General features: G+C 44.8%; 1 protein-coding gene across 1 annotated transcript in view; it reads left to right on the top strand.

The window, feature by feature from the left end:
- grid2 (glutamate receptor, ionotropic, delta 2) overlaps positions 1 to 27,867 on the top strand; it is a 956,474-nt gene that overhangs the window by 915,352 nt on the left and 13,255 nt on the right. Inside the window, exon 15 of the mRNA XM_080200204.1 lies at positions 18,857 to 19,097. Within this exon, the coding sequence (XP_080056330.1) occupies positions 18,857 to 19,097 (241 nt within the window). The remainder of the gene's footprint in view (positions 1 to 18,856; positions 19,098 to 27,867) is intronic.

Consider the following 27,867-nt stretch of genomic DNA (forward strand, 5'->3'; position numbering starts at 1 on the left):
AATTGGGGACAATCTCTTTTCGGTGGCCCCATTCCTAACTAGAATCAGGCACAGGAGGATTGTACAATTGCCATAATTATATCTGATGATTAATACAACCTCGTGGCTTTGGAGATTGGCAACTATCATAATATGTCTTACTTAGCCGTCAATCTTATCATTAATCAAAGCATCCTTCGAAATACCTGCGTCTGTATCAATTCAGTAATGTTTATATGGTTATTGATTTGCACTTTTAGTTGATGAAATGCCTCAGAGGTGTAATTTGTCTTCTAGCCAACGAAGCTAATTTCTGCCTGCCTGTCTGCTGATAGGCATCTAGAATTGTAGTTCCAGTGGTCCAAAGACATGCCTCTCTCTCACTTTGTACTATCCAACACGTTGGCCTGTGTGCTGCTCCCTTTCAGACGCTCCAGCAGCAATCTATGTTGGAAATTATTTTCCCCTTTTAGTCAATTACGCCGATTGCCACCCAATGATATCACTATTTTCCCTCGGCATCACAACAAAGGAGAAGAAATAGTTACTGAGCTTCCTAAACGGATTTGTAAAGCCAGTGGTTTCTGCAGCCAAGCTTCCCACAAACAAATGCTCATCCAAGGATGCAGGAGGCAACGCTGCTTCCCAAATGGATCCATCAATTCTGTGAATAACCCCTACTTAGAAGGCATTTTAGAACACAAGATTGCACGCCAATGTTCCCATTAGCTTTTAACTGCCTTTCTTGAGACTGTGACAATCGTAGGTGGGGAGCCTCACCACTGGGGGAAAAGAGAAAGCTATCTGGTGCTTTCTTCAACTGTGATCGGACTTTTCTGTATTATTTCTAAGGGTCATCTGGCATTAATGGTAGCTAGCACCACCATTTTCCTTGATGGTGTAATAGTAAAGACAACCGCTTTCTTCGATGGAAGAATGGGAGAGACTTCAATATCTGATGCACCCATTATCGCTGATTGTCTGTTACTGCCCAGTTGTTTGAGTGACCTCTGGCACTCTAATAGTGGAGACAGTGCTTTAGTTCCTTATTGATGTTAAGGGGGCCAATGGCCCTCTTCATTCAGAATGTTTCTATAGCAATAAAGTGGGGCATATTCCTAGCTTGTCTAGAGAGGCTAGAATTTACAGAGACATTACTTTTTTAAAAAATGGACCATTACTATTCTCTGTCATAATAATATTGTAAGACCATAAGAACAGAAGTAAGCCATTCAGCCCTTCCAATCTGCTTGTTATCATAGAATCCTACAGCACAGAAGGAGGCCATTTGGCCCATCGAGTCCACACCTATCACAATCCCACCCAGGTCCCATCCCCACAACCACATGCATTTATCTCAGCTAGTCCCCCTGATACCAAGGGACAACTTAGCATGGCCATTTCACCTAACTCGCACATCTTTGGAGTGTGGGAGGAAATTGGAGCACCCGGAGGAAACCCACACAGACACAGGTAGAATGTGCAAACTCCACACAGACAGTGACCCAAGCTGGGAATCGAACCCGAGTCCCTGGCGCTGTGAGGCAGCAGTGCTAACCACTGTGCCTCCATCTAATGAGATCATGGCAGATCCAACCTCCACTAAGTCCACTTTTCTGTCTTCTCTCCATAACCCTTAATTCCCCAACTGAGTAAAAACCTCCTGATCTCAGTCTTGAAAATGTTCACCACAGCTTCTGGGGGTAAAGAATTCCAAAGATTCACCACTCTTTGAGAGAAGATAATCTTCCTCAAATCCATCTTAAATGAGCACCTTCTTTCTCTGCGACTATGCGCTCTGATCCTACTCTCTCCCATGAGTGGGATCATCGTCCCAACATTTACCCTTTCTAATCCCCCTAAGGATCTTATACATTTCATTCATGTTAAGGATAATCTTAGAGTCACAGAGGTTTACAGCATGGAAACAGGCCCTTCAGCCCAACTTGTCCATGCCGCTCTTTTTTTTTAACCACTAAGCTAGTCCCAGTTCCCCACATTTGGCCCATATCCCTCTATACCCACCTCACCCATGTAACTGTTCAACTGCTTTTTAAAAGACAAAGTTGTACCCACCTCTACTAGTGCCTCTGGCAGCTTGTTCCAAACACTCACCACCCTCTGTGTGAAAAAATTCTCATCTTAAACCTATGCCCTCTAGTTTTAGACTCCCTTACATTTGGGAATAGGTATTGACTTTCTAACTGATCTATACCCCTCATTAATTTATAAACTTCTATAAGATCACCCCTAAGCCTTCTCTGTTCCAGGGGGAAAAAATCCCAGTCTATCCAACCTCTCCTTATAACTCAAACCATCAATTCTAAGTCGCACCTCAGTAAATCTTTTCTGCACTCTTTCTAGTTTGATAATATCCTTTCTATAATAGGGTGACCAGGATCTATTCTGGATTTGAATTGAGTTTTCAAATCAGACCAAATATAGTTTATTGGATTGCAATTCCTGTTGGTTAAGCCATAATAACAAAACCTTGTTTAATTTAATGACTTGAAGACTATTAATCACTTTAATTCATCCAGTTTATCGTTTCAGTCTTAGTTATTTACCATGATAGTGCATATATAGTTAATAATTAGTGAAAAATGTGAATAAAAATGTAATCACCAGCATATTTCAAATATAAATCTGCCTTAAATTTCATAATGTTCTTTCAGAGCCAATTGGATGATATAATCAAGGGCCTTAAATGTAATGCATAATGTGACATAAGAACATAAGACATGATTAATTAATGACTTCATGGTAAAGGGTCTTATTGGTAAGAGTGATCACAACATTATAAAATTTCACATTCAGTTTGAGGGTGAGAAATACGGGTCTGAAACTAGAATCTTAAACTTAAATAAGTGCAATTACAAGGGTATGAAGATAGAATTGATGCAAATGGAAGGGGTAAATAGGTTAGAAGGTAAGACAGTAAAGGAAAAGTGGCAGTTTTTTTTAGATGATAGTTTGTGACCCTCAACAATTAGATATTCCATCGAGAAAGAAAGTCTCCACAAGAAGATTGCACTGTCTATGTCTATCTCAGCAAATTAAGGATGGCATCAAATTATAACCAAAAACATACAATGATGAAAAGATTACTGGCAGGCCAGAAGATTGGGGGGGAGAGGGGGATCAGAAATCAGCAAAGGATGACTGAAGAAAATGAAGAGGGAGAAATTAGAAAATGGGAGAAAACGAGCGAGAAATTTAGAAACAACGAGAAATCCTACAAGTATTTAAAAAAGAAAAGAGTAGCTAAAGTCAGCATTGAACCCTTGGAGGGTGAGATTGGGGAATTCCTCCAACAACACCTTCCAAATCTATGACCTGTACCATCTAGAAGTGTTTTTTCAAAGTGGTGGGTTGCAATCCACAGGTGTGTCATAGGATGTTGAAAAATGGGGCGTCAAAGATTACCTGACCTTTATTTCCATTTTTTTCTGGGTAAATTCTCACTGCGGTACCATGTATAATCATGTGAGACAGGAATAAAAAGTCGGCATGCCCTGTACATGTATTTGATGCCAAGCGTCCTGTACATACATACATTTGGCGCCAACTCTCTTGATGCCAATTTTCTTTCCCTCTCTGGTAAGCTGATTGTAGGCATGGATGATTTGGTTGCATGAAAGAGAAGACCAGATACACCAATGGCCAATAAACCTACTGTTCTGAATCTCACATCTGAATCTGCCAGAAGGAATACTGGTGCTTCATAGAGTCCAGGACAGGATCAAGCAGTATTAGTGTTAGTATGAACAGAGCATTGCCAGGGGCTCTGGTGAACAGCCTGCTTAGAAAACACTAAAAACAGGAACGAAACAGTGTAAAGATTTTTTGATGGATGGTTTTGTCAATTGTGCCAATGCAAATCAAGACGCAAAGCCCACTTTAAAAACATGCCACAAGTCCGTAAGGTTGTCAACATAGATCAGTGTCTCCCAGGATTATTTTGTGTTTTTTTTTAAGTTTACGTGTCAGGAGTAAGTTTACATTAACACTGCAATGAAGTTACTGTAGAATTCCCCTTGTCATCACACTCCAGCACCTATTCGGGTACACTGAGAGAGAATTTCGCATGGCCAGTGCACCCTAACCAGCATGTCTTTCAAACAGAGACCAGAGCACCTAGAGGAAACCCACACAGACACGAGGAGAATGTGCAGACTCTGCGCAGACGGTGACTCAAGCCTGGGAATTATACCTGGGTCCCTGGCAGTGTGAGGCAGCAGTGCTAACCGCTGTGCCACCGTGCCACCCACACAGTGCTGAATAAATCAAGCATTTAGTTCCTTTTGCCCTTCACAATGACCTACGTGTGTGAGGTGGGATTTTCCGTTCTCAATAAGAGTGAAGGCAGCACAAAGGAACCAGCAGAACTCTGCACCTGATTCGTACATTGGCTTCTCACCCTGTAAATCTGATCAGGGTGAGGTCGTGAGGGCAATGCAGGGTCACCTGTCAGATTAATTAGTAAAGTGGGCCACGAGGGACTGGCACTTGATAAATGTGGGTGGCCAGAAAAAAAGTCTGAAAAACACAATAGAAGAGCAGCAAACACATAGGAACGCCACTGGTTGCAAGTTCCCCACCAAGTCACTCACCATCCTGACTTGGAAATATATGACCATTCCTTCATGTCACTGGATCAAAATCCTGGAATTCATTCCCTAAAACACTTCAGTTAAGAAAGACACTGTAGTTAAGAAAGCCTACCAATGCCTCTACTTTCTCAAAATACTAAGGGAATTTGCCATGTCAGCTACAATTCTCACCAACTTTTACAAATGCATCATATAAAGCATTTTTTGTGGTTGTATCCCAGCTTGGTAAGGCTCCTGCTCTGCCCAAGAGTGCAAGGCACTGCAAAAGATCATGAATGTAGCCCAATCCATCACGCAAACCAGCCTCCCAAGCATTGACTCTGTCTACGCTCCCCTATGCCCCAGCAAAGCAGCCAGCATAATTAAGGACCCCACACATCCCGGGCGTTCTCTCTTCCACCTTCTTCCATCGGGAAAAAGTTACAAAAGTCTGAGGTCACATACCAACCGACAGCTTCTTCCCTGCTGCCGTCAGACTTTTGAAGGGACTTAACCTTGCATTAAGTTGATCTTTCTCTACACCCTAGCTATGATCGTAACGCTACATTCTGCACTCTCTCGTTTCCTTCTGTATGAACAGTATGCTCTGTATCGGGCACAAGAAACAATACTTTTCACTGTATGTTAATACATGTGACAATAATAAATCAAATCAAATCAAAATGATTGTGGATGTACCTACACCACACGGACTGCAGCAGTTCGAGAAGTCAGCTCACCACCACCTTGTCAAGGGCAATTAGGGATGGGCCAGTGACGTCCACATTCTGTTCTATTTAAAAATGGGAAATAAAGGAATGGCAGAGACTTTGAGTAAGTGTTTGGGGAGATTCTCCCCTCCTGCACATTCTCCCCGTGTCTGTGTGGGTTTCCTCCAGGTGCTCTGGTTTCCACCCACAGTTTGAAAGACACGCTGGTTAGGGTGCATTGGCCATGCAGAATTCTCTCTCAGTGTACCCGAATAGGTGCTGGAGTGTGATGACAAGGGGAATTCCACAGTAACTTCATTGCAGTGTTAATGTAAACTTACTTCTGACACTAATAAATAAACTTAAAAAAACACACAGTGGAATAGGAGATTTGAGCGGGGTCAGATTTGCATGATCCACACTGGGAGTCTGACCCTGGGCACGTCTCCGAGCACTGGATTTCCGGGGCCATCAGCTCTGCATAGGAAATAGGCACAAAGCTGCATAATTCATGTTGAATTTGAATTCCCATGTAATTTAAATGTTATTCACAGGTCCGGGACTGAAATCTCCAGGCCCGCTAGCATCTCCCTCCACCAGGAGAATTTCACTCCAGCAGAGATTGCAGTAGCTCCTCACTTTCAGGGAGCTGGCAGCACGACCCCGCTGGAGTGAACGGGGGGGACAACTGGGACCCCCCCCCCCCCCCTGACAGTCAGCAGCAAGGGAGATGCCACTTGGGCATTGGCATCTTGGCAGTGAAAGCCTGGACCCCCATCACTGCCCAAGTGGCAAAGTGCCAATGCCTGTGGGGCACCTTGGCAATGCCCATCGAGCATGGGGCAGTGCCAAAGGGCAGGGCCTAATGGGAATGGGCATGGACGAATGAGGTGTAGAGCTTGATGGGGGGGGGCCAAGTAAGTAGGGTTCGGGGGTGGGGGGGTAGGGGGTCCTGCTGCCACTCTTCACTTTGGAATAGTGAGCGGAGGGAGGGAGGCCAATAAATGGGGCTGGGCATCGGGGTGGGTCGAGGCTACGGGGGGGATTGATTGAGGTGGGCTGGGGGTAGGGGGAGATCGGGACTGGGTCAGGCAAGCTTGGGGTGGCAGTGATCGGGCCATGGTGGGGTGAGAGAGCTGGTGTTGCAGGAGTCATGGGACTGGCCAGCTCAGTCACTGACCAGCAATTCGGAAGCTGGCGGACAGAGGCCACTGCACATGCACTGATCTCAGCACAAACAGATTGGTGCATGCACAGTTGCCCACTCAGCGCTATGCTGCTGGCCTCTTCAATGGGAATAGGCCCCATGCCCTGATTTTGCAGGCGATTTATGCTAGTGCACTCTGCAGTGCATAGGCTGTGGGAAATTCTTCTCTGATCTCCCACTGAAAGAAACAACGTGATTTACTCCAGTTTTCATGCAAATTCGACATTTAGAATTTTTGGGGGGGAGATCCCCTTTCCATTGTGTCTGTCTTCACCGTCAAAAGACACAAAATAAACATCCAAGAACAGTAGAAAAATAGGGAGCAAAAGAGAGGGAGGAACTTAAAACAATCATGACCACTGGAGAATAAGTATCAGGAAAGCTAACAGGATTAAAGTCTGACAGGTGCCCTGCGACTCATGGCCTGCTTTTTCATGTCTTAAAATAAACTAGCTGCAGAAATAGTAGATGTATTGGTTATAATCATCTAAAATTCTTTAGGTTATGGAAAGATCCCAGCAGATTTGAAAATAGCAAATGTAACATTTATTCAGGAAAGGAAGCAGACAGAATCCAAGAAACCAAAGGTCAGTTGACCCAACATCATTCATGGAGAAAATGGTAGAATCCCTCATTAGGAAGACCGTAGAAAAACCATAGAATCCTACAGTGCAGAAGGAGGCCATTTGGCCCGTCAAGCCTGCACTGACAATGATCCCATCCAGACCCCACCTGTGTAACCCCATATATTTACCCTGCTAATCCTCCTGACACTAAAGGACAATTCATCATGGCCAATCCACCTAACTACTGGATAGTAACGTGATGTTTAGGAAATGATAGTACAATCTGGCAGATTCAACGTGGTTTTGTGAAAGGGAAATCATCTTTGACAATTTTTAAATGTGAGGATGTAACAGGTAGGGTGGATAAGGGGGTGTCAGTAGATGTAATGTATTTGGATTTTCGAAAGGTATTCGATAAGGTGCCACATAAAAGGTTACCACACAAGTTCTCATGGTGTTGGGAATAACGTATTATCGTGGTAGAGAATTTGCTAACTAACAAGAAACAAAGAATTAGGAAAAAGGGATCATTTTAAGATTTGCAAAGTAACTCACAGAATGCAAAGAATGAATGCTGTGACTTCAATTATTTATGATCCATATCAATAATTTGGATGAAGGAGCCAACCATATTGTGGTCAAACTTGTTGACAATACAACAAGAGGTAGGAAAGGAAGTCAGAAGCTGAATGGCAAGAGGGATATTGGTAGGTTAAGTGAGCAGGCAGAAGTCCAGCAGATGGAGTAGAATATGGGAAGGAATGAGGTTGTCCACATTGGCAAGAAGAATAGAAAAACAGCCTTGGTGGACATGATATTCAAAGGTGCACCAGGCTTGATGGACTGAATGACCATCTCCTGTTCCTAATTCACTTGATCTTATGATTGGTCAGGTAGTTAAAGTAGATAAAGGAGAAATTGTTTCCACTGCCAGGACGGTCAGTGACCAAAGGATTTATTACAATTTGGAGATGAATAAAGACTTGTATTTATATAGCACCTTTCACAACTACAGAAAAGCCCTAAACAGCAAATTAAACACTTTTTTGATGGGTTATCACTGTTCTACTGCAGGGAATGCAACAGCCAACCTATGTTTAACAAGATCCCATAAGTAGCAATGTGACAATAACCAAATAATCTGATCTTCTCATTTGATTGAGGAATAAATATTGACCATGGCCATCCCCCCTGCTTTTTCCTTTCAAATAACGTCTCACGATTTTTTATATCTTGCTGACAGGGCCGAATAGGCCTCAATTTCACGTATCATCTGAAAAATGCACCTCTGGCAGGGCAGCACTCTCTCAGTACAGCCTGGATTTCAATACTCAGTTTAGTTAGTTTATTGATAAGTGTCACAAGTAGGCTTACATTAACACTGCAGTGAAGTTGCTGTGAAAGTCCCCCAGTCATCACACTCTGGCACCTGTTGGGGTACACTGAGGGGTAATTTAGCATGGCCAGCCAGCACGTCTTTCAGACCGTGGGAGGAAACCAGAGCACCCAGGGGAAACCCGCGCAGACACGAGGAGAACGTGCAAACTCCACACAGGCGGTGACCCAAGCCGGGAATCAAAGCCGGGTCCCTGGCACAGTGAGGTAGCAGTGCCGCCTGCTCTATCCCTGGAGAAAGGCTTGGACCCACAGTTCTTCTGACTGAAAGGCGCGAGTGCCAACACATGAGCTACAGTTGACACAAGGTGGTGGGAGAGGGGGGGTGGGGGGGTGGGCGTTGGTGGGGAGCGGATGGAAGGATGAGGGGGTGGTTGATGAGAAGAAGTATTTTTTATGCAGCGAATTGTTGTGATGTGCAGTACATTCCCTGAAAGGGTGGTGCAAGCAGATTCAGTGGTGACACGAGAGGAAGTGATGGTCTATCGATATTCTAAGAAGTCTCACAACACCAGGTTAAAGTCCAACAGGTTTATTTGGTAGCACGAGCTTTCGGAGCACTGCTCCTTCATCATCATATTCTGACTAGTCTATTAATCCTGAAACTCAGCTCATGCTCGGGAACCCAGGTTCTCATCCCGCAAATTTTGAATACTATTGAAAAATTGGAATTAAGAATCTACTGATGACCATGAAACTATTGTCCATTGTCGGAAAAACCCACCTGGTTCATTCGTATCCCTTAGGTAAGGAAAACTGCCATTGGTCTGGCCTACATGTGACTCCAGAGCCACGGCAACATGGTTGACTCTCAACTGCCCTCTGAAGTGGCTGAGCGAGCCACTGATTTGTATCAATGTCTCAGTCGCTCTCCACCACCTTCTCTGGGGCAACAAGGGATGGGCAATAAATGCTGGCCAACCAGTGACGCACATGTCTCACAAATGAATCTGCCCTGCATTAACACTAAAATGCAAAGAATTGAGAAAAGCAGAGTGAACGATCCATATTTATAGATTCTAACAGAATCAGAAATCATTGTGCTCAGAAGTGAAGGGCAGGTCACTTGGATTCTGTGCTCAGGCTCACCCATTTCGTAGGAATCCATTGTACATTGCAACTCTGAAAAATGCTTGTTATTCAAAGATAGCCACTGTCCGCAGCTAGCTGTGTGCCACAGTATCTTTTTTATAGCTCTTTCTGTTTGAGAAAGCGTGTTAGACATTAGAGACCACTTATCTCCATAGTTCATTTGACAGCCATTACTACTGAACTCTACCTTCTCAAAGTACTTGCCATACGAACCAAAGTCTTGTGTGTGTTGACAGGAAGGGTCTGATTTAAGGAAGAAAGGTGAAATCTATATTATAGGCGATTTGATAGTACAACCCTCTCTGTACTTTTTTTTATTAGTGTCACAAACAGGCTTACATTAACACTGCAACGAAGTTACTGTGAAAATCCTCTCGTCGCCACACTCCGGCGCCTGTTGGGGTACATTGGGGGAGAATTCAGCATGGCCAATGCACCTAGCCAGCGCGTCTTTCAGACGATGGGAGGAAACTGGAGCACCCGGAGGAAACCCACGTAGACAGTGCAAACTCCACACAGACAGTGACCCTAGTCAGGAATCCCAAGACGGGATCCCTGCCATAGTGAGGCACCAGTGTTAACCACCGTGCCACCCTTTAACCAGGGGATTTTTACAGTAACTTGGGTAAAAGCAGATTACTGCGGATGCTGGAATCTGAAACCAGAAGAGAAAATTCTGGACAATCTCAGCAGGTCTGGCAACATATGTAAGATGTGAAAAGAGCTGATGTTTTGAGTCTGGATGACTGTTTGTCAAAGCTTTTCATAGGGTCATCTGGATTCAAAACCTCAGCTCTTTTCTCTCCTTACAGATGCTGCCAGACCTGCTGAGATTTTCCAGCATTTTTACTCTTTGCGTTTGCAGTAACTTCATTGCGGTGTTAATGTCAGCCTACTTTTGACATTAATAAAAATAAATCAGCACTGTAGAATTCTATGATTCTATGAAATAAAATAAATAATATGTTGGAGAGAAAATGCCTTCAGGATATAGGCAATGTTGGTGATGCTGTATTTGAGAAGGTGCAGGTGAATGACCTTCTTCCCAGGTAAAAACCCAGCTTGCAGGTGCAGCAGGTGGTCAGGAAGGCGAATGGGATGCTGGCCTTCATCGCGAGGGGGATTGAATATAAAAGTAGGGAGGTCTTGCTGCAGCTGTATAGGGCATTGGTGAGGCCGCAGCTGGAGTACTGTGTGCAGTTTTGGGCGCCGTACTTACGCAAGGATATTTTGGCCTTCGAGGGAGTGCAGAGGAGGTTTACTAGGCTGATGCCGGAGTTGAGGGGGTTGAGCTATGAGGAGAGGCTGAGTAAATTAGGCTTGTACTCGTTAGAGTTTAGAAGAATGAGGGGAGATCTCATTGAGACGTATAAGATGATGAATGGGATGGATAGGATAGAGGTGGAGAGACTCTTCCCGCTCAGAAAGGATAGTAGGACTAGGGGGCACAGCCTCAAGATAAAAGGGGGGCGGTTTAGAACGGAGTTGAGGAGGAACTTCTTCACTCAAAGGGTGGTGAATCTCTGGAATTCTCTCCCCGTTGAAGTGGTGGAGGCTGCCTTGCTAAATATTTTTAAGACGCGGATTGATGGGTTTTTGATAAGAGAGGGGATTAAGGGTTATGGGGAGAGGGCGGGAATGTGGAACTGAGCCACGACAGATCAGCCATGATCTTATTGAATGGCGGGGCAGGCTCGAAGGGCTAGTTGGCCTACTCCTGCTCCTATTTCTTACGTTCTTATGTTCTTATGAACTGCTTGGTGACTGGGGTAGATAGGCAAAGGAGAAGGCCATTCTATTTCAGCTGATCATTGCTGAATGAGATCATGGGGGAGAATTCAGCACGACCAATGCACCTGACCAGCACATATTTCAGACTGTGGGAGGAAACTGGAGCACCCAGAGGAAACCCACGCAGACACAGGGAGAACGTGCAGACTCCACGCAGACAGTGACCTAAGCCAGGAACCATTCCATGGACCCTAGGGCCTTGAGGCAGCAGAGGTAACCACAGTGCCATGATGTTACAGTTGGAATCCGAGTCAATGCTTTTTATCGTTCAGTGCTTGCCCTCCCCCGAGGTGGATTCTGTACTGGATATAAGAACGCTGGCAGGAGCTTGTGTTTTTCACTGAAAGAGAATATATTTTCCATGCCACAGTCAGAGCGAGCAAGTGGTGTGGATGTAGACAGCTGTGTCTTCATTGGACTTCAATCAAAGAAAATTTGGCAGGATAATCCATTCTAGTAAATATTCAGAATCACTCTCCCTCATGCTAGATTGTATTACATTGAATATATGGCACAACAAGAGGCCATTCAATCCAATAAGTCTATCCGAGTGCGCATGCTCCACCTGAGCCTGTTCTCACTCTATTTCATCTCACCCTAACAACATAACTTTCTGTTCCTTCCTCCCTAGTCTTTATCTAACCTACCCTCCGATGCATTTTTACTATTTGCCACAACTATTCCCGTGATAGCATGTTCTATGTTCTCATCGCTCTACAAATAACTGAGTAATGTTCAGAGTACCAGGGCGGCATGGTGGCAGAGTGGTTAGCACTGCTGCCTCACAGCGCCAGGAACCCGGGTTCGATTCCTGGCCTTGGGTCACTGTCTGTGTGGAGTTTGCACTTTCTCCCCATGTCTGCGTGGGTTTCCTCCGGGTGCTCCGGTTTCCTCCACACTCCAAAGACATGTAGGTTAGGTTCATAGGCCACGATAAATTGTTCCTTAGTGTCAAAGGGACTAGCCGGATAAATACGTGAGTGAGTTACAGCAATAGGACCTGGGTGGGATTGTTGTCGGTGCAGGCTCATTGGGCCGAATGGCCTCTTTCTGCACTGTAAGGATTCTAAGTTAAAGTTTATTTATTAGTGTCACAAGTAGGCTTGCATTAACACTGCAGTGAAGTTACTGTGAAAATCCCCTAGTCGCCTCACTCCGGCGCCTGTCCAGGTACACCGAGGGAGAATTTAGCATGGCTAATCCATTTAAACAGCACGTCTTTCAGACTGTGGGAAGAAACCAGAGCACCCGGAGGAAACCCACGCAGACATGGGGAGAATGTGCATACTCTGCACGGACAGTGACCCAAGCTGGGAATCGAGCCTGGATCCCTGGTGCTGCCAGGCAGCAGTGCTAACCACTGTGCCACCATGCCATGAAATTCTATGATTTCACTTGAAATTTCATAAAACTGTCTTCTATACGCGAGCCCCAGTTTTAGGTTGCTCTCATCAAGTAACACCCTTCATAATTTTTAAAGATCTCTATCAGGTCCACACACAGCGTCCCCTTTGCTGAAGTGAGGAACTAGAACTGGGCCACCCAGGGGCAAAGTCAGGAAGCACTACTTCATACAGAGGACAATGAGAATTTGGAACTTTCACCCCCAAAAAGGTCGCTGCAGCTGGAAGTCAACAAGAACATTTCAAAACTGAGATTGGTTACATGTATTTTGGGTGTGAAGTGTTACAGAACCAAAGCGGGCTAATGGAATTAAAATACAGATCAGCCATTCTTGCTGGGGTAGGCTTGAAGGCTGAATGGATTCTTCAAGAACAGATTCCAAATTAAACCCCGTTCATTTATCTCACGATGTGGAGATGCTGGCGTTGGACTGAGATAAACACAGTAAGAAGTCTCACAACACCAGGTTAAAGTCCAACAGGTTTATTTGGTAGTATTTCTGTAACCTTCCACACCTTACCCAAAGTACATGTAACCAATCTCAAGCTTTCGGAGTGTCGCTCCTGCATCAGGTGACTTCAGGGGTTCACCTGAAGAAGGAGCGACACTCCGAAAGCTCGTGATTCCAAATAAACCTATTGGACTTTAACCTGGTGTCGTGAAACTTCTTACTGCGTTTACCTTACACCACCTGAAGGACATCTGGCAAATATATTTCAATGTTACCAAAATGCAACCTCCCATCTCCGTTTTGGTCTGAGTTCATGGTTGGAGTCAAGCAGCTCCAGAGAGGCAAAGATCCCCACCCGAAACAACAAGGGTTTTCATGGACCAAATAAGGAGAAACCCAGTGACAGGGGGTTTGCTCGCTAGAGAACACAGATTTAAGCTGATTGGCAAAAGATACAAAGGTTTTCTCACAGCAAGTTGTTATGATCTGGGATGACAAGGGGTGACTAAAGGGGAAGAAAGTGAGACAGAGGACACTTCAGAGTCTGGGACCAAGGCAACTGAAGGTATGGTTACCAGTGGTGTCAGAATGAGAGAGTTGGCTTATGAGGAGAGACTGAGTAGACTGGGGCTATACTCATTGAAATTCAAAAGAATGAGGGAAGATCTTATAGTAATATACAAGATTATGAAGGGAATAGATAAGGTAGAGGCAGGGTGGTGGTTTCCACTGGCAGGTAAAATTAGAACCAGGGGACATGGCCTCAAAATAAGGGGAAGCAGATTTAGGACTGAGTTGAGAAGGAACTTCTTCACACAAAAGGTTGTGTACCTGTGGAATTCCCTGCCTAGTGAAGCAGCTGTGGCTACCTCATTGAATGTCTTTAAGGCAAGGATAGAATATTTTTGAACAGTAAAGGAATTAAGGGTTACGGTGAACGAGCGGGTAAGTGGAGCTAAGTCCAGGAAAATATCAGCCATGATCCTATTGAATGGCGGAACAGGCTCAAGGGATCAGGTGGCCGACTCCTGCTCCTAGTTCTTATGTTCTAATGTTTGTGCAAGAGGCCAGACTTAGAGAAGGGTGGGAACCTCAGAGGATTAAGAGGCTGGAGGAGATTACAGGGAGGGGAAGCCTATATCATGGCATTGTAAAAGACTAGCAAGAGAAATGTTTAAATCAAGACTTTGGCCACGATCCATTAGCCATTAGATGTGGGTGCAAATTCCGTAATGGCTGCTAAATCTCACAAGCGGCTAAAAACAAGACTTGTGCTATCAAGGTCTCAGCCTGAGATCATCCCCCACCCCCCAGGGATTTAATCAGGTTTCCACCAATAAGGACGAGAACACTGATTTCCATAAATTTAAATAAATTATCATCTAATTAGTCCGGGTTCGATTCCCGGCTTGGCTCACTGTCTGTGTGGAGTTTGCACATTCTCCCCGTGTCTGCATGGGTTTCCTCCGGGTGCTCCGGTTTCCTCCCACATTCTGAAAGACGCGCTGGTTAGGTGCATTGACCCAATCAGGTGCCAGAGCGTGGCGACTAGGGGAAATTTCACCGTAACTTCATTGCGGTGCTAGTGTCGGCCTTACTTGCGAACAATAAATAAAATTTAATTCTCGTTGGACGGTAAAGTGTTTTCAGTGGTGGGGGAGTCTTGAACAAGGGGACACAGCTACAAGGTAAAAGGCCAAGTAGGAGTTTCTTTTTGCAGAGGGTGGTGAATCTCTGGGATTCTCTGTCCCAAAGGTCAGTGGAAGCTGGATCATTAGAAGTATTTAAAGTGGAGGTGAATAGATATTTGACTGATTGATGAATTGAGGGGCTATGGGGAAAATGGCACAGAGAAGGGGAAGGTATAGATCAGCCAAGATAGTATTGAATGGTGGGGCAGTCTGGAAGGGTCTGGGGGCTGCCCCTGGTGCTCTTTCCTGTGTTCTCTGCCATTCATATTCTTCGAGTTTGATTTGACATTCTTCATTTCTTAAATCCGCGTGAAACACAATTACCTTTCCCAGCAGAGAAACAGCTTGAAATTTTTTTTTTACGGCGTCAGGTATCAAGTTGCACATTTGCATCAATTACTGCTTCATCCTTCGAAACTGATATGGGGCATTAATGCAATTAGACCCACTAATCACCGGAGGTTTGTCTGAAAGGCAAAGTTTTGTGTTTTGACTTTTGAGAAGAAGAGTTGCAAATTTGACGAGCCTCCCTAATCGTTCTGCAGCTGGGATGTGGTAACCTCGATCGTGGGTGATAGGCGATTGGTGTCCAGTTTCACGCTTGCTTTCTCGAAGGAACCGTAGGCAGCAGGTTAAACCGATTACTCCCCTCCCTGTGCTGATGACAAGACTTCAGTCGGGAAATTAAAATCCTTTAAATTCTGCCTGTCTGATAAACAAAACTTCTGGATTATTTTCATAAGTAGAATCATCGGCCAGAATTCTACCGTCCTGCCCACCACGGGAATCGGAGCGGGTGAGGGGCAGACCATGGAACGGTCCGTTGATCTTGGGCAGGATTTTACGGTTTCAGGATGAGCAAGGCTGGAAAATCCCACCCACAGAAGCACAGAGATACACAGCACGGAAACAGGCCCTTCGGCCCAACTCGTCTATGCCTACCAGGTTTCCTGAACTGAACTAGCCCCATTTGCCCATATCCCCCTAAACCTTTCCTATCCAAGTACCTGTCCAAATGTCTTTTAAATATTATAATTGTACCCGCCTCCACCATCTCCTCTGGCAGCTCATTCCGGACACACACCACGCGCTGTGTGAAAAAGTTGCCCCTCGGGTCCTTTAAATCTTTCCTCTCTCACTTTAAATCTTTGCCCTCTAATTTTGGACTCCCCTTCCTTGGGGAAAAGACCTTGGCTGTTCACCTTATCAACACCCCTCATGATTTTGTAGACCTCTATGAGGTCACCTCTCATCCTCTGACGCCCCAGGGAGAAAAGTCCCACCTATCCAGCCTCTCATAATTCAAATTTGTAGTCGGAATAACATCCGTGTAAATCTTTTTTTCAGTTTAAAAACACCCTTCCTATCTCAGGGTGACCAGAATTGTACACAGTACTCCAAACATGGCCTTTACCAATGTCTTGTACAATTGTAACGAAAAGTCCCAAAGTAAAATGTAAAACGTCCGAATATAAAAGCAAATTACTGCGGATTCATAGAATTCTACAGTACAGAAGAAGCCATTCAGCCCATCGAGTCTATACCAACCACAATACTGCCCAGGCCTTATCCCCATAACCCCCTGCTTTTACCCTAGCTAGTCCCCCCGACACTAAGGGGCAATTTAGCATGGCCAATCCACCTGACCTGCACATCTTTCAACCTTGGGAGGAAACCGAAGCAACCAGAGGAAACCCACGCAGACATGGGGAGGACGTGCAGACTCCACACAGGCAGTGACCCACACCGGGAATCGAACCCACGCCCCTGGCGCTGTGAGGCGGCAGTGCTAACCACCGTGGAATCTGGAATCTGAAACACAAGCAGAAAATGCTGGAAAATCCCAGCAAGCCTGACAGTATCTGTTGAGAGAAAACAGAGCCAATATTTTGAGTCTGGATGAGTCATTGTCAGAGCTGTTACTAGTTTTATTATTATTTTTGTTATTATTGATTCGTTTCATTCTTGGAGATTCCTGCTGGACAGACGCATGGTCAGCTCAGAAAGCACAGCAAGGCTTTCTCAACCTTGCCCCTCACTTGAGGTGTGGTGATCTTCAGGTTAAAATCACCACCAGTCAACTGTTTCTCTCAAAGAGGAGAGAGAGAGCAGTCTTTGGTCATCTGGGTCTATGGCGACTTCACCCTTACCGATCAGAGTGGGGCGGCATGGGATGGCACAGTGGGTGAGCACTGCTGCCTCACAGCACCAGGGATCCAGGTTCGATTCCCTGCTCGGGTCACTGTCTGTGCAGAGTTTGCATATTCTCCCCGTGTCTGCGTGGGTTTCCTCCGGGTGCTCCGGTTCCCTCCCACAGCCCAAAGATGTGTGGGTTAAGTGGATCGGCCGTGCTAAATTGACCCTAGTGTCAAGGGGATTAGTAGGGTAAATATGTAGGGTTACAGGGAATAAGGCCTGAGTGGGATTGTGCAGACTCGATGGGCCAAATGGCCTCCTTCTGCACTCTAGGAGATTCTATAATTCTATGAGAAGTCACGCACACCAGCTCAGGGTCAGCAAGGTGTGGGTGTGTTACCCTGAAAGTTTCAATGGGCAAGCTTAGTTACTGCTCCTACATGATGTCCTTCACAGCAACACGCAACCGCCTCGCTAAGCCAGAAATGTGCCCCACACACACACATGGCCACCAGAGCAGCATTCTGTCACTACCAATTTGTGCTCCCTCTAATTGCCATCTCCAGACTGTGTGAAGCACAGGAGCTGATGGCACGAAGCCAGCTAGCAGCACGCACTCAAATCAGAACACAGGATTCGACCATACTCACAAACTACCTCCTGCCTGTCAATTTTGCCTTCTGAGTCCTTCTTGCAGAGAATTGCATTTATTTTGTTTTAGCTGGAATGCGTTCGAAGCCTTCAAGGGAACGTGTGTTTTTGGTCATTCTTGTGTACGAACGTCAGGGTGGCTGGTAATGGGTGGGAGGTGGCGAGAGGGTGGCTGGAAAGAGGTGGTGGTCGGACAGATCAAGACTGTGCTTTGTGTGTAGAGCCTGCCCTCATGTGGAAACCCCTGGGATTGCTGCCGAGGGATTTTTTTTGTGTATGAGTATCGGCTCCAAAGACTTACGAGATGGTGGAGTGACTCGACTGTAGACTAGTGTGTATTATAGCATTGGAGAGTCAATTCTGCAATCTGCAAGCTTCACAGCGTGTGTAATGTTATATTATTTGCACCCACACGTACTCACAGATGTGAATATCTGTATCGAGTACAAAAATCGGGATGCTATGCTGCAGCTTTATAAAACTTTGCCTTGGCTACACTTAAGAGTATCAGCTTCAATTCTGATGGCCACATTACAGGAAGGACGTGGAGAGGGTACACAAGACATTTATCAGGATACTGCCTGGATTAGGGGGTGTGAGCTACAAGGAGAGGCTGGAGAAACTGGGGTTGTTTTCTCTGGAGAGGCAGAGGCTAAGGGGAGCCCTGATAGAAGTCTATAAGATTATGAGAGGCAGAGATAGGGTTGACAGTCAGAATCTATTTCACAGAATTGAAATGTCTAATAATAGGGGGCATGCATGTAAGATGAGAGGGGGAAGTTCAAAGGAGATGTGAGGGGCAAGCTTTTTACACAGAGTGGTAGGCGTCTGGAACACGCTGCCAGAGGTGGTGGTGCTGGCAGATAGAATAGGGGCATTTAAGGGGCTTTTAGAGAAGCACATGAATATGCAAAGATAGAGAAATATAGAGGAAGGGCAGGCAGAAGGGACTAGTTTAATTTGGTTTCATATTTGACACAACATCGTGGGCCTAAGGATCTGTTCCTCAGCTCTACTATTCTATGTTCTAGTAACATACTGACACACTTCCTCACACTTATACACACCCGCACTAACACGATTTAGTGTTCAGGTGACTTCACGATGCTTTGCCTGGTGTTTAATGAAAGTCTTAGGAATAACACACAATGATAAATGTTCACAGTGTTCCTCTCTCTTCTTTAACACAAGGATCCTGGAACTCCTGCAACACGGGGACCTCGACATGCTGAAGCATAAGTGGTGGCCCAAGACAGCGCAGTGTGACATCTACGCCTCGTCCAGAGCACAGCAGAGAGGCAGTGCCTTCGACCTGGCCAGCTTCGCTGGCGTCTTCTGCATCCTGGCTGCCGGAATCATCCTGGCTTGCCTCATAGCCATCGTGGAGAACTGGTGGAACAGGCGGAAAGGATCCCGTGTCCCCTCGAAAGAGGTAAAACTATGTGGTCACCATCACACGTTGTCTGAGCAACAAGTAACTGATTTAACGTCACTCCGCACCCACATGTGACGTGCCCACTGCTAATCGTCTTGAGGATTCTGTCGGTACCGGCTAAAAAGACCACAAAAAATATCTAGCTTCACATATTTGGTTCAGTGGCCATCTGCTTACAAAATAAGCAAAACAACAAACATGCTTGCATTTATATAGCGCCTTCAAGGTAGTTAAAACATCTCAAGCTGTTTCACCGGGGAAAATAAAACTCGACACAGAAGGATATACTGTATCAGGATAGCCAAAGAGGTAGTTTTAAGGAGTATCTTAAAGGAAGGGAGAGAGATACTGGAGTTAAAATTAGAGGAGTTACTATTAGGTCCAGGAATTAGAAATTAAGACCCAGACAGCTGAAGACACAACCACCAAGAGTGGAGTGATTAAAATCAGTGCTGCGCAAAATCCTGTGTTGAAAAGATGCAGAGATCCCAGAGAATTGGTGTCTTCAGCCGCTTAGGCCCAAAGCTCTAGAATTCTCTTCTGAAAGCTCGCTGCACCTCAACATCTCTCTCCTCCTTTAAGACGCACCCTAAAACCCAAGCCTTAGACCCAAGCCTTTCTTCATCTGGCCTAATATTTCCTTCCATCTCTCGGTGTCAACATCTTATTTTGTGGCACTTCTGTGGTGCGCACAGGCAAATTTTTGCACATTGAAGGTGCTACATAAATACAACTGGTTGATGTTGCTGGCTGGATTCCATGGTCTGGCAACTGTGAGAGGGGGATCGAAGATTGGATGGAACTGTGGAGGACTGAACTGAGATGTGGTCGAACTGGGAGGTGGAATAGTGTGTGTTGGCACACTGGGGGACTCTCAGCGTCCATCAAGATGAGGAGAAAGGGGGAGGGAGGTGGGAGAAGAGAAGAGGCGGAGTGGCCCAGATCTAGCGGCACTAGTTTATAGGGGTTGCTATGCAAACATAGATTCATTGATTTGTAAATTGATCCTTGTACGCTGTGATAGCGTGGCCCTTTTGTGGGGTGGGTGTTTGTGGGACCCTCCTGGGGCCTATCAGGTGGATACGCCTGAACCGTCGCCTGTTGGGTGGTAGGGCACGGGCCCTGGTAGGAGGCAATCTTCAGTGTGAGCCTGGGAGTCGGTGAGTCTAGACCTGTATCTGTACTGAGTTTGTTTGTATATAGTTTTAACTTTCCTTCAATAAATCACTATTGTGATTCAAGGCTTCCTTGTCGTGATACCTCGCGCTACAATATACACATTTTTCTCTCTTTTTCTCTCTCTCTCTCTTTCTCTTTCTCTCTCTTTCTCTATCTCTCTTTCTCTCTCTAACGCTCTTTCTCTTTGTCTCTCTTTCTATTTCTCTCTCTTTCTCAATCTCTCTTTCCCTATCTCTCTCTTTCCCTATATCTCTCTTTCTCAATCTCTCTTTCTCTACCTCTCTTTCCCGATCTCTCTCTTTCTCTATCTCTCTTTCTCTATCTCTCTCTTGTTCTCTATTTCTCTCCCTCTCTCTTTCCCAACTGCACCAAATTACAATTATTGCATTTCTCTAATAAGCAACAAAACAACAAATGCTATTTAAAGCCTTTCCATAGGTAAACCTTAAGAGGTTTACAAAATGTAGTTCTTTATTTAAAAGGCTATGGAAAGTCATTGAGTTTCTATTTTTCTCTTTTTCTTTTCTTCTGCACCATCACATCTGAAAAAAAATCATAGAATCCTTACAGTACAGAAGGAGGCCATTTGGCCCATTGAGCTTGTACAAACAATCAATCCCACTCAGCCCTATCCCTTAATCTAAACATTTACCCTGCTAATCCTCCTGACACTAAGGAGAAATTTAGCATGGCCTGCATATCTTTGGACTGTGGGAGGAAACCGGAGCACCCGGAGGAAACCCACGCTGACACGAGGAGAACGTGCAAACTCTGCACAGACAGTGACCCAAGGCCAGGAATCAAACCTGGGTCCCTGGTGCTGTGAGGCAGCAGTGCTTAGCGCTGTGATGCCGTGCCATAGAAATCAATGGAAAAATTATATTTCAAAGATTATTTAATAAAGCTTACCCAAATTCACCATTCAGTAAGTAATCAAGCCTTTTGTCAAGATAGTCTTATGGCCAGGCAATTTAACTTTTCCAGCACCAGAAAGGTTTTGTTTATAATTCATACAGGACAATCTATAATAAAACCTGGAAGTGTGGTGATCTGGATGGTCTCTCCCATTCAAAGAGGGTGAGTTTTTCTCCTTCATTTCACCACCCCCCTCACCCCCGCTCACACTCACAAACACAGGTTCTCAAATTAAAATGACACTGCATATAAAAAATGCTGGAAAAGTTTGAGAATAGTTTCCCCCTAACTTTGAAAAACAACCAGGTACAATCGGAAGCTAAAGAGGAAACTCCCAGCAGCTGAGCTAACTAAATCCTGCTAATCCATCCACTGAACATGTCCTCACGGTACAGATAATGAGCATCAAATCAACATAACAATTCAAACTTGGACCTTTTGGAGGAGCTAAGGCCTTTACCTCAGAAGCTGGAATTCTCAATTACTGAGGGGAAAAATAAATAGGTTGATTTCTTTAAAATATAAAAGCATTTGAACTGATTTAATTAATTCACTTTATTTTTTTTTGACTGGTTATCCAGGATTGGTAAATCAATTGGTTTTATGCTAAACCCTTAAGATTTTTTTCATTTGTTCATTGGCATTGCTGGCATTTATCCCCCATCCCTAATTGCCCCTGAGAAGGTAGTGGTGAGCCGCCTGCTTGAACCGCTGCGGTCCATGAGGTGTAGAGTACACCCACCGTGCTGTTAGGGAGGCAGTTCTAGGATTTTGACCCAGTGATGGTTAGGGAACGGCCGATATAGTTCCCAGTCAGGTTGGTGTGTGACTTGGAGGGCAATTTGTAGGTGGTGATATTTCCATGTCCCTGTTGTCCTTGACGTTTTAGGTATTACAGGTTGTGGAGGTAGAAGGTGTTGTTGAAGGAGCCTTGGCAAATTCCTTAAATGCATCTTGAATATTGTACATGCTGCTGTTGCTATGCGTCAGTGGTGCAGGGAATGAATGTTTAGGATTGTAGATGGGCAGCTTTATCCTGGATGCTGTCAAGCTTCTTGACTGTTGATGGAGCTGCACTCATCCAGACAAGTGGAGAATATTCCATCACACACCTGACATGTGCCTTGTAGATGGTTCAGTTAACTTTCTGGTCAATGTTAATGATAGTGGGGCTTCAGTGATGTAATGCTATGGGGAACATTAGCATATTGGTATTGTCACTGGACAAGTAATCCAAAGACCCTGGATAATGCTCTGGGTTTTAATCCCACCATGGCGGATGTTGAAATTTGAATTCAATAAAAATCTGAAATCGAAATTCTTTTGATGATCCTGAAGCCATTGTTTTTCGATTATTGTAAAAATCCATCTTCACTAATGTCCTCTGGAAAATGAAATCTGCCATCCTTACCCGGTCTGGCCTACATGTGGCTCCAAATCCCCAGCAATGTTGTTGAATCTTCAATGCTCTGTAAGATGGTCAAGCACTTGATTCAAGGGCAATTAGGGATGGGCAATAAATGCTGGGTAAGAAGTATCACAACACCAGGTTAAAGTCCAACGGGTTTATTTGGTAGCTCAAGCCACAAGCTTTCGGAGCGCTGCCCCTTTACCAGGTGAGTGGGAGTTCTGTCACAAACAGGGCATATATAGACACAAACTCAATTTACAAAATAATACTTGGAATGCGAGTCTTTATAGGTAATCAAGTCTGAAAGGTACAGGCAATGTGAGTGGAGAGAGGGTCACGCACAGGCCAAAAGATATGTACTGTCTCCAGCCAATACACATCTCTTTGGCTTGTGCTTGACCCTCTCTCCACTCACATTGTCTGTACCTTTAAAACTTGATTACCTATAAAGACTCACATTCCAACCATTATTTTGTAAATTGAGTTTGTGTCTATATATGCCCTGTTTGTGAACAGAACTCCCACTCACCCAATGAAGGGGCAGCACTCTGAAAGCTTGTGCTATCAAATAAACCTGTTGGACTTTAACATGGTGTTGTGATACTTCTTACTGTACTTACCCCAGACCCATGCCGGCATCTCCACATAGTAAGTGTTGACTCAGCCAGTGACACCCACATCCACCCAATATATTAAAAAAATGAACGCCAAGGGACAATGGTTAAATATTCTCTGATTGGAGGTGGTCATTGCCTGGAACATGTGTACTGCCAATGTTACTTGCTCCTTACCAGCCTAAGCCTGAATGTTGTCCAAGCTTGCCAGCACGGACTGTTTCAGTGTCTAAGGAGTTGCAAAATGAACTGAACACTGTGCGGCCATCAGTGAAAACCCCAATATTTGACCTTACAATAGATCGAAGGAAGGTCATTGATAAAACAGCTGAAGGTGGTTGGTTAGGATAATACATTACACACTCAATACCCATTCCACAATCCCCCATTAACAAGGCCCTGGGAGTCACCATTGACCAGAAGCCTAACTGAACCAGACACACTGGGCAGGATTTTACAGCCTCGCTCGGACGAGACCAAAAATTCACGCCCGAGATTAGCAGAGATTTCTGTCGTCAGACACTCGCCTGCTCCAGTTCTGTGGCAGGCGTAGTGGCAGAGTTCCAGCGACAGGGCGGGGTTTTCCGGCCCCACCTGAGGTCAATGGACCTTTAAATGGTTCGACAAATTTGCTGTCCTACCCGTTACTATTCCCACAACAGACAGGATGGAAAAATTCCACCCATAAATCCTGTGGCTGCAAGCGGTTTTCAGAGGCTGGGAACCCAGTGGTATGCAACTCCAGACTCTCCTAAAACCTGCCCACCACCTAGAAGGTGCAAGTAACCAAGAAGGTAGATGATGGAAGTGTAGCTGATGTTGTCTACACGGACTTTAGCAAAGCCTTTGACAAGGTACCACATGATAGGTTGTTGCATTAGGTTGAATCTCATGGGATCCAGGGTGAGGTGGCGAAATGGATACAAAATTGGCTTGATGACAGAAGCCAGAGGGTGGCTGTAGAGGATTGTTTTTCAAACTGGAGACCTGTGATCAGCGATGTGCCTCAGGGCTGGATCCATTGTTATTTGTTATTTATATTAATGATTTGGATATAAGAGGCATGGTTAGTAAGTTTGTAGATGACACCAAGATTGGTGGCACAGTGGACAGTGGAGAAGGTTATCCAGGATTGTAACAGGATCTTGATTAATTGGGCCAATGGACTGACGAATGGCAGATGGAATTTAATTTAAATAAATGCAAGGTAATATATTTAGATACATTGAACCAGGACTTACTTGGTTAATGATAGGACACTGGGGAGAGTTACAGAACAAAGAGATCTAAGGGTACATGTTCATAGTTCCTTGAAAGTGGAGCCACAGGTGGACAGAATGGTGAAGAAGGCATTCAGCATGCTTGGTTTCATCGGTCAGAACATTGAATACAGGAGTTGGGACGTCTTGTTGAAGTTGTACAAGACATTGATAAGACCACACTTGGAATACTGTGTGCAGTTCTGGTCACTCTATTATAGAAAGGATATTATTAAACTAGAAAGAGTGCAGAAAAGATTTACTAGGATGCTACCAGGACTTGATAGTTTGAGTTATAAGGAGAGGCTGGATAGACTGGGACTTTTTTCTCTAAGGCTGAGAGGTGATCTTGCAGAGGTCTATAAATAATGAGGGGCATAGATCAGCTAGGTAGTCAATATCATTTCCCAAAGGTAGAGGAGTCTAAAATTAGAGGGCATGGGTTGAAGGTGAGAGGGAAGAGATACAAAAGGGTCCAGAGGGGCAATTATTTCACACAGAGTGTGGTGAATGTCTGGAACAAGCTGCCAGAGGCAGTAGGAGAGGCAGGTACAATTTTGTCTTTTAAAAAGCATTTAGACGGTTAAATGGATAAGATGGGTATAGAGGGATATGGGCCAAATGCGGGAAATTGGGACTAGCTTAAGGGTTCAGAAAGAAAGGGAGGCATGAACAAGATGACTCTATGACTTTAAGTAAGGAGTGCAATAAGACACTGTCCTGAGGAACTGTTGCACCAATGCCCTAAGGCTAAGATGATTGGCCATTAACAACCACAACCCCCTTCCTTTGTGCGAGGTATGATTCCAGTCAAAGAACAAAGAAAATTACAGCACAGGAACAGGCCCTTCAACCCTCCAAGTCTGCACCAACCATACTGCCCGACTTAACTAAAACTCCCTTCCCTTCCAGGAATCATATGCCTCTATTCCCATCCTATTCATGTATTTGTTAAGATACCCCTTAAAAGTCATTATCACATCTGCTCCCACTACCTTCCCTGGCAGTGAGTTCCAGGCACCCACCACCTTCTGTGTAAAAACCTTGCCTCGTAAGTCACCTTAAACCTATGCCCCCAAGTAAATGACTCTTCCACCCTGGGAAAAAGCTTTTGACTCTCCACTCTGTCCATGCCCCTTTCATCTTTTTGACTTCTATCAGGTTGCCCCTCAACCTCTGTCATTCCAATGAGAACAAACAGTCAGTGGAGAGATTGCCCCCCTATTCCCACAGACTTGAGGGTTCCTCAATGCCATACTCGGTCAAATTCTGCCTTGGTGTCAAGGGCAGACATTCTCACCTCACATCATTAGGGAATTAGGTCCCTTCAGCCTGTATTTGGACCAAGGTTGTAATGAAATATGGAACCGAGTGATCCAGTCGGAGATCTACTCTTGTTCCAGCTGCTTTCCACACTTTTGTCTCACTGGTTACCCGCCTCAATTCTGATTTGTTACTGGTTTGCCTCTGAGCCAATAAGGGAAGTGCAGCAGCAAATGGGTGACAACAGGAAGTAGATACAACAACAGGAAGTGCAGGAAACGTGTGCTGGTTTTATAGATACATCTCTCCACCAATGACAAACCGCATGAAACGGTCAGAATGCAGCAACTCTACCAATTGTTTTAACATTCTATTATTTTGCAAACTGAAGAAACAGGATAGCTAACTGACCAGAAGGTGTCAGTTGTGCCAAACCTTTACCTGATGCAATAAAAACATAAACCAAAGAATCCTACACCTCACTGAAAAAAAGCAGCAAATTGTTAGAGGCATGTGCCCCTGAACCACATAACTTTCACTTGAACTTTCACTTTAATAAGTACATCAACATCATTGTGTACCTTTTTTTAATCCTTTCATGGGATGTGGATGTCATTGGCAATCTCAATATATGTTGTCCATCCCTAATAGACCTTTAAGGGCAGGTAAGAATGAACCACATTGCTGTTGTTCTGGTGTCATATGTAGGCCAGACCAGGTAAGGAGGGCAGATTTCCTGCTCTAACGGGCATCAAAGAACCAGGTGGATTTTTACCACAATATATGGTTGTTTCATGGTCTCCGTGACTGGCTTTTAACCCAGATCCATTTTTTTGACTAATGATTTGACTTTATTAATTGACTTTAATTGAGTGATCGACACGGTAGCACAGTGGTCAGCACTGCAGCCTCACAGCACCAGGGACCTGAGTTCGTATCCCGACATGGGTCGCAGTCTGTGTGGAGTTTGCACGTTCTCCCCGTGTTTCTGCGTGTGTTTCTTCCGAGCGCTTTGGTTTCCTCCCACAGTCCAAAGATGTGTGGCTTGGCCACGCTCAATTGCCCCTTCGTGTCAGGGAGATGAGCTATGGTAAATATATGAGGTTATGGGGAAAGGGCCCTGGGTGGGATTGTGGTTGGTGCAGACACGATGGGCCGAATGGTCTCCTTCTGCGCTGTAGAATTCTATGGTTCTATGACACAGCAAGCTCCCATAAAACAGCAATGTGATAATGAGCAGATTTTGTTTTTCTTTTTCATGTTGGCCGAGGGAAAATGATTGGTCACAGCGCTGGGGAGAACTCCCCTGCTCTTCTTCAGAATAGTGCCACGGGATATTTTACATCCACCCAAACAGGCAGATGGGGCCCCAGTTTAAAGTCCCATTTGCAAGACCCCACCTTTGACAGTGTGGCACTCTGCCAGTTTTGTACTTGGGATCAACCTTGTTTTTTGCACTTGACCTGGAGAGGGAATTGAAGCCAAACTTTGTGTTATAGAGGCAAGTGTTCTACCCAATGAGCCACTGCTGGTACAGTTTTAGACAAAGATATTCAGGTCTTTGGATCTACGATGGGTAAATGGAGTTAAGGTTCAGATCAACTATCATCTGGTAGTACATGCGTGAGGTGATAAATGACGTTCTTATGTTCCTAAGTTCATAAAAGTGCAAAACGCACCTGGAAAATCATGCACTTATTTTTCATTCATACTTCCATTTCGTTCCATAATAATAATCTCATTCTCCAGAACACCAGATCCTCAGATCTCTGTTACTGGGTCATACATTTTCTATCTTATTGTCCTGACTTATCCTCTTGTAGGCACCCTTAAGGCTGTGCTGAGAATTTATATTCTACTATCAGCTCTGTCGAGTATTCAAAGATGCTTTCCATTGTCAAATGAATCAATTTACTTCTTTGAGGTGCCCCAAGACTTCAGTGACAAGACTGTGAACTGACAGTGAGAGCTGAGAACTGATGCTTGAAAGGTGAAACGGAAGGAATCAAACCTGAACAAGGGGTTCACAGAACTGAATTATACTTCAGTGCATCAGAACACGACCGCAGGGGAATAAGTCCTTCTTTGTGGATTGAAACCACATTTTTAGCCCTTGTGGTCTCCTG

This window comes from Carcharhinus amblyrhynchos, chromosome 1 (assembly GCF_965287045.1).
Source record: "Carcharhinus amblyrhynchos chromosome 1, sCarAmb.v2.hapA, whole genome shotgun sequence".
In the NCBI taxonomy this organism is placed as follows: domain Eukaryota; kingdom Metazoa; phylum Chordata; class Chondrichthyes; order Carcharhiniformes; family Carcharhinidae; genus Carcharhinus; species Carcharhinus amblyrhynchos.